Source organism: Loa loa, assembly GCF_000183805.2.
Source record: "Loa loa unplaced genomic scaffold supercont3.227, whole genome shotgun sequence".
NCBI classification, from domain to species: Eukaryota; Metazoa; Nematoda; class Chromadorea; order Rhabditida; family Onchocercidae; genus Loa; species Loa loa.
In genome coordinates this window covers 17,241-24,454 of record NW_018108407.1, presented here as the reverse complement: position 1 = coordinate 24,454, position 7,214 = coordinate 17,241, and the positions used below count along the sequence as shown (strand labels likewise).

General features: G+C 29.3%; 1 protein-coding gene across 1 annotated transcript in view; it reads left to right on the top strand.

Annotated features, from left to right (window-relative positions):
• Positions 1-980: 980 nt before the first annotated feature.
• Positions 981-7,214, top strand: part of LOAG_18213 (peptidase family M1 containing protein) — a gene marked incomplete at both ends in the record, with an annotated part of 10,863 nt that continues 4,629 nt past the window's right edge. The window contains 8 exons of the mRNA XM_020450877.1: positions 981-1,600; positions 2,478-2,639; positions 3,081-3,189; positions 4,544-4,664; positions 4,970-5,124; positions 5,398-5,514; positions 6,223-6,357; positions 6,709-6,839. Coding sequence (XP_020305393.1) covers positions 981-1,600; positions 2,478-2,639; positions 3,081-3,189; positions 4,544-4,664; positions 4,970-5,124; positions 5,398-5,514; positions 6,223-6,357; positions 6,709-6,839 — 1,550 coding nt within the window. The remainder of the gene's footprint in view (positions 1,601-2,477; positions 2,640-3,080; positions 3,190-4,543; positions 4,665-4,969; positions 5,125-5,397; positions 5,515-6,222; positions 6,358-6,708; positions 6,840-7,214) is intronic.

Here is a 7,214-nt window from a genome sequence, read left to right as displayed (position 1 = left end):
ATTATTATTATTATTATTATTATTATTATTATTATTATTATTATTATTATTATTATTATTATTGTTATTATTATTATTATTATTATTATTATTATTATTATTATTATTATTATTATTATTATTATTATTATTATTACTGCTACTATTAGCACTGCTGCTTCAATTCCATTATTTCCTTAGCATCATTCGTCTTTTTATTACCTTTCGAAACAAATATCTTCTAAAATTTATGGAGGAATTCAATTCTCATATAATTCTTCCATTACTTTTCTTTAAATTGAATTTTCTGTTCCATCACCTAAACATTAATAATAATTATTAATGGATCGAAAAAACTGTAGTGTCCTGTGCACTTATACATACGTCAACAATTACTTGTTAATTTAGTTCATTAGTTTAAAAATATTTTGTGACGTAACGACTTAAACTATTACAAATCAACATCACTACCTAAAATAGGTTGTAACACTTATTGTTGTCATTAATATTTCCTGCAGTATTTCGCTAATTTCTGGTGTTATTTACTCAGTTTTCCAGTGTTAACATTTTCACTGATTCTTCATCACTTCACTTTCTGCAAAGGCATTGCAGACACGACTGAATGTGTCACTTAGTTAACGATCATTACCATCATTATGCTGTTGAAGAAGCTTAATGACGACAATTGTAATATGCATATATATATGTATATATGCAATTGATTGAATTATTGCTATATCTGAAAAGTTGCAACTGAAAGAACTTCAATTCTGCAACTGTCAAACAAATGCCCGAAATTTTTCGTTTTATTGAAGATATTGATGCTATCTGTTTAATTTATACTGGAGTAAAGTTTATTGTTCTGCAAACAATTTATTTATGTGCCAAGTGAGCTAAAAGAGGAAAGTGCCATCGGTTTTTGCCACTGCTTTGTGGTGACAAGTGAAAATAGATTGAAATCTTCATTTTTGATTGTTTACTAATTGCTATCACTGTTAAAAATGAGGAAAGAAACGAAAGTACGTTACAAGGAAGCTAATTCATCTTTACAAATTCAAATTTTACTCATATTAACGATCTTTTTTGCATTCATCATTCTGCTCTTGACTTTTCTGATTTTTTCATCCAAGCAACGTTTCGAACTACAAACTACTGTGCATCAGCGTAGCTCCACAAACAATACTTCGATCATTAATTCTCAGCAATATCTCAGGCTGCCTACCACGATTTATCCATTACATTACGACCTCAAACTACAAATATATCTTCCCTATCGGGAAGGTTTAAATTTTAATGAACGGAATTTCAGCATTCATGCAGATGTAGCAATTCGTGTTATCTGTTTGCATGCAACTGATCGAATCATTTTGAATGCTAAAAGTTTGAAGTTTGACGAAAGTGATGTAGAAGTTCAAAACAGTTATAACGAATCGATGCCGTTGATCAGCATAAATCGGTATCAACATGAAGTGAATAATATCCATGTTGTTGAGATAGTACTGATGCAGGAACTTGATTCTGGACACGATTATATGATTTATATCAGATACCAGGGCATTATCAATGATGTTTGGTCTGGTGGTTTTTACAAGACTCAATACAATATCAATGGAGAAACAAGGTGTGTTATAATTCTTTTTACATTTTCCTTTCCTCCTCCTTTTTTATATCTTTTCAGATTACAAAATAATTTCGATGCTTGAATATTTAAATGATGATAACTAAACGATCATTTGTAATGGAATTACCGGATAAAATTATAAATTTTCGATATTTCTCAGGAATTTCTTTCAGCTATAATTTTTGAAGAAAAATACAGGTAGAAAATAATATTTTTCAAAATTTCGACTTTTTTGATCTTTCCAAATTCTGCAGATTTTTTTCCCTAGTTAAATAAAATATAATCAAATTTTCTTTCTTGTTGTCAGGAATGAATTGAATAGTTCAGAATTCAAATTGTCCGCTTTTCGCGTAATCCGATTTTAGCTAAGAGATTTTGCTTTGTGAAAGAAAGTTTTATCTAAAATATTTTCCTCTTTTCATACATATTCATTCGATATACTATTTTTATTTCCATTGAAATATATTTTTCATAATTTTGAAATGTATTTTGATGCATATTATCCTGCAAAAATATAGTGCATACATAATCGCTTTTTGCTAGGGTGGAAGTATCATTTCTTCTTTTTTCATCTCATGAAATTTTCCAAAAAGAAATCGAGTGCAAAATTTAAATTTCGCTTTAAAATAAACAATTCGAAAAAAGTTCTTCTTGTCAAAAAATGATCACATATTTCTGATAAATCGTTTTCATGAGCATTGCGGAAAGAGAGGAGTAAAAGAAAAATGCTTCATCAGTTTCCTATTTTCTTTATTACCACTGAAAAATGCATTTGGACTGGTTATATTTTTTCAGATGATCAATTTGTGAATTCCGGCAAGAAACAAAAAATAAGTCATCAAAAAGTGGCATCCAAGTAACCGCATTTCTATTTCAGGTTGTTGGCACTTACACAACTACAGCCAACCGATGCAAGTCGTTTATTCCCGTGTTTCGATGAGCCGGAAATGAAAGCAACATTCAAGATTAGTATAATCCATCCTATGGGTACGTCGGCTGTCTCCAATTCACCAGTCCGTCACTTTCGTCATCTCAATTCGTGAGAACCTTTTATTTTCTTGATTATGCAATTTGTTTATTCCTATTCAATGTTCAAAATATAGTAAGTAAATTTTTGTGGAGCAAAATCGAACTGAAATTTTGAAGATTTAAATTAAAATTATGAAAAAATTTAATTGGAACCTAACGATTGTTTGTTGGGCAGTAGACCGAGGGTGCCAAGTGGAAAGTAAATTATGCCTAAAAAAATTAGACCATTGTCGCATAGTATACTATTGATTAATAAGTGGTACAAAAGAGGACAACTTTCGCACATATTTCCCCTCAGTGCTGGATTTGCCGATCAAAACTTTCCATCGATGCTAGACTTGGAACACTTCCCTTCTGTTTGCACAACATTCCATTGATACCTGCGGTATTTGTCAGTTGTTACTGTGCTTAGCTGGAGTTATATGATCTTTTATCAGGATTTATTTTGTAGAAAATGGAGTAAGACAGAATTTGGAGTGACACCTACCATGTCAACCTATTTGCTAGCAATAGCTGTCAGTGATTTTGTTTTCAAGTTTCGTCATTGCGGAAAGATTGAAGTTTGCTTTTGTTTTTTTAAATACAACCGGAGGTTTCATATTCTTCTAATAACATATTAAATTAAATGAGAACGATTTCTAATAGAATGTCTGTTAAGCTAGCAAAAAGCATTTCTTTAAAAAAAGAAAGGAAAAACGAAAAATTTGTAAGATTTTCCAACACCAAGGAGAGTTATCACCAACATGGAATTTTCCTCAACATCGCTCAATTTAATTTCATTGATGAGACAATCAGATAATGTCTTTAGACATACAGTTACTTTGGAATTTTTAATCCAAGCAAAATTTTTTATTTATTTTTTTAATATTGTCTAAATTGCCATTTCTTGTTTTACCAATATTTTCATCTTACAATTACGAATTTGAATTTCCGGTTGATTATTATTTCCAATTCATTTGCAATTCAATAACTTTTTCTCTGCATACACATAATCCAATCTGTAAAAATTTATAGACTTTGAAGGATGCAACAAAAAAATTTTATTTCATCCTTCAAAACCTATAGATTCGGTCACTCGTCATTTTATTTTATCTTCTTCATTGTTATTTCTTTCTCACTGAAATTCTTTTGCCTCAAATTTAGCCGGACATGTTCGTTTGATCACAGTACATGTTACTCAATATGGCGTTTCTAGGGCATTAGTAATATCTTTTCTAAACTTAAGGCAGCTTCCACTACCAAAAACTAACCCTTGACAGTTGTCAAGAGTAAAGATCAAAATTTAAATGACGATTGAAAACAACGGCCATTACAACTTTGTCATCGAAATTGTTGTTGGCATTCTCTAAGTGTTTGATGTTTACCAAAGTTTATTGAATCATTTGCTATTTCGGGAAAAAAAAACAGTAGAAATCCATATCCTTTACATATTCATTATTAATAATATGTCGTCATTTGAAACATTTGTAAGAGTTAAAGATGAAAGATTATTTAATGACTATCAAAGTTTTTTTAAATAAAAATTTGCAAAAATTAGAAGAGATCCGCATCTTAATATGGTAAGGGTCGTTTTTCTTAATTTACGTTAAGCAAAAAAAAAAAAAAACTTAAGCAAACTTAAGAAAAACTTAAGCAATTAGTGAAGATTTAAAAATATCAATTCAAATGGCATTCATCTTTTTAACATCAGATTCGATTCAGTTTATAACGAGAGTAAATGAAACAAAAAAAGGAGCTTCCTGTTTGAATTAATTGAATTAGTCTTTGAATTAGCATTCAGAGACTGGAATACCAGAAATATATCAAAATATAAATAAGCAAAACGAAAGCTTTAATTCATTACTGTTAGAATTCATCAGTAATAAATTTAAATTTAATTTGAAATGAAATAAAAGACAATAAATTAATTTGTAGATTCGTGTTTGGTGCCAATCGGCAATGGTATATGATATCGATTATGCGCTTCGTATTACATGCCGATTGTTAATTTATTATGAAAATTTCTTCTCCATTCCATATCCACTCAAAAAACTTGGTCTGTTCAATTTTTTCAATCCGAAATTCCTATTTTAATTGACTTTTATTTTTCTTTATTTTTCCAAAATATTAATAAAAGTGGAGGATAAGGCAAAAAAAATGTCTGAACAAATAGCATTGGAGTCATTTTCGATTGAATCTAAAACATTATTACCTTTAAATTTGTTATCCATAAGCAAAAATAGTAAAATTTTCGTGCTTTTTATAATTTTCCTTTTCATTTCTCTCAATTTTCTCCTTTAATTTTTGCAATTCATATAAAATACTTGCTTGCGTTTCTTTCTTTATTAGCTTTATTTTTAGATATTTTCACAGTGCCCGAATTACGTGTTTTGGCGATGGAAAATTGGGGCTTAATTACCGTACGCCAAAAGTTGGTGCTTTATAATCAACGCCTGAATAGTTTACGTGAGAGGAGAGTTGTGACAGATGTCATTGCGCATGAGGTTGCACATATGGTAATTCTTTTCTAACACCTGATATTTATTAAGAAGTAATCAGAACTCGTGAAATACTATAGCTTAACAACACACTTTTCGGTGTCCATGTGCAATAGTTCCGAAGGTTATAGCGGTTTGGATGTCAAACGAATCCTGTTGGTTTAAATATTAAATGACAGATACTCTAGACTAATTATTATTTGGAGCAGTAATTTCAGATGTTTAACAAATTTAATGAGGAAAAGATTGCGGGCTTTAGCAGGTCTATGGGATTTTACTTCCTGTTTTTAGTGGTTTGGAAATTTGGCGACAATGCGTTGGTGGAATGATCTATGGTTGAACGAAGGTTTCGCAACGATGATGGGTCAAAAAGCAGCTGATTTTGTTGAAAATACAACATTAAGAATGGTATTTTGCATAAATCTTTTCTCGAAATTGTCACGAAAAGTTCTTTTTCTCTTAAAAAAAAGCCCCTACACGAAAATATAGCATTATATTAAAATATGATATAATACTTGTAATTCCGTATAAAATGCAATCAAAATTGATTTAGAAACAGTAGATTGGTTCCCTGAGTGGTGTCAACAATGTCAGCCGTTAAATCAAATTAAAGTAATTCTGATCGGTATAATTCTGATCAGGTATAATTCTGATCTGATCCGTTTCAATATAATTCTGATCAGGCACTATACCAAAATAAGACCAACTATTGCATTAACTGAATGACACTTATTATTATTACTCCTTTCAGGGATTATTATTACTCCTTTCAGCTCCTTTCAATGACACTTATTATTATTACTCCTTTTATTTATATGTAGTTCTATATTAATTTATAATTTGAAGCGTTCGTTTTTTACTGCATACAGAATAGAAAATTCATTTTTTTGACTAATCATAATTAGAGCCTATTTTTAATTTAAGGATTAATATTACAGACGTCCTGAAAAATTATGTCAGAGCTTATTTCCAAGTTGAATCTTATTCTTAATTAGATGACTTCAATCTCATGGCTCTTATAGAAATATTAGCTACCTTATTCTTTACCTATGGATTTTTATAAATGATTAATGAAATTCTCAAACGATAGAATGTGCAATAATTATTTGCTTGCAGTCACAATGTTTTGCGGCTGATATTACTCTAAAAGCGTTGTCAAGTGACCAACATACGACAATGACACAACCAATAAGTTTAAAGGAAAATAGTGATCGTATACATGGTCAGGATATCAAAATAATCTATAATAAGGTATTTACTATAATTCCATGCACTCATTCATTTTTATCTATAATGAGATGGCTGATCTGAATCGGATTGTTGAAAAAAAAACTACCATAATATACAATATCAATGTTAGACTACTTGGTCTTGCTATCATTATTAATTAGGAAGAATGAGAAGCAAAAATTGTGAAATCCTTAGGAATCCATATACAAAAACTAATATACATCTAAAATGTAAGTAATACTGCAATTAAATTGGTAATTTGCGTCGTACATTACTTGGGATACTTTTAATATACAAGACAGTGCACTCTTTAGCCATATGATCGGACTATATTACTTATTCTACTTCACGGATATTTCGATCACGTTTTAGGGAGCAGCAGTAATCCGTATGGTGGAATCAACAATTGGTAAAGAAGTTTTTCGACAAGGACTGAATCTCTATCTAGTAGAATTTGCTTATGCAAACGCTGAAAAGAGCGACCTTTTGAGCAGTTTTTCGAAGTACGTATATATTTTAACTATTTAATCAAAATTCGGAGGCTAATATTACAAGTTTTCTAAAGGAAAATTGACATATTGAATAAATAATCTAGCAACAAATTACAGTATGTTATACAAACAATTTAAATTTTATGGCAGTTTAAATTTTATTAGAAATTTTTAGAAATGTATTTCGAAATTGAATTTTTTGCTATGGTAATTTATAAACAAATCTAACATGTTCTTCTTGTTCCTTTTTATTTATTTATTCATTATTGTTACTATATTATTGCTGTTATTACTATTATTATTGTTATTATTATTATTATTATTATTATTATTATTATTATTATTATTATTATTATTATTATTATTATTATTATTATTATTATTATT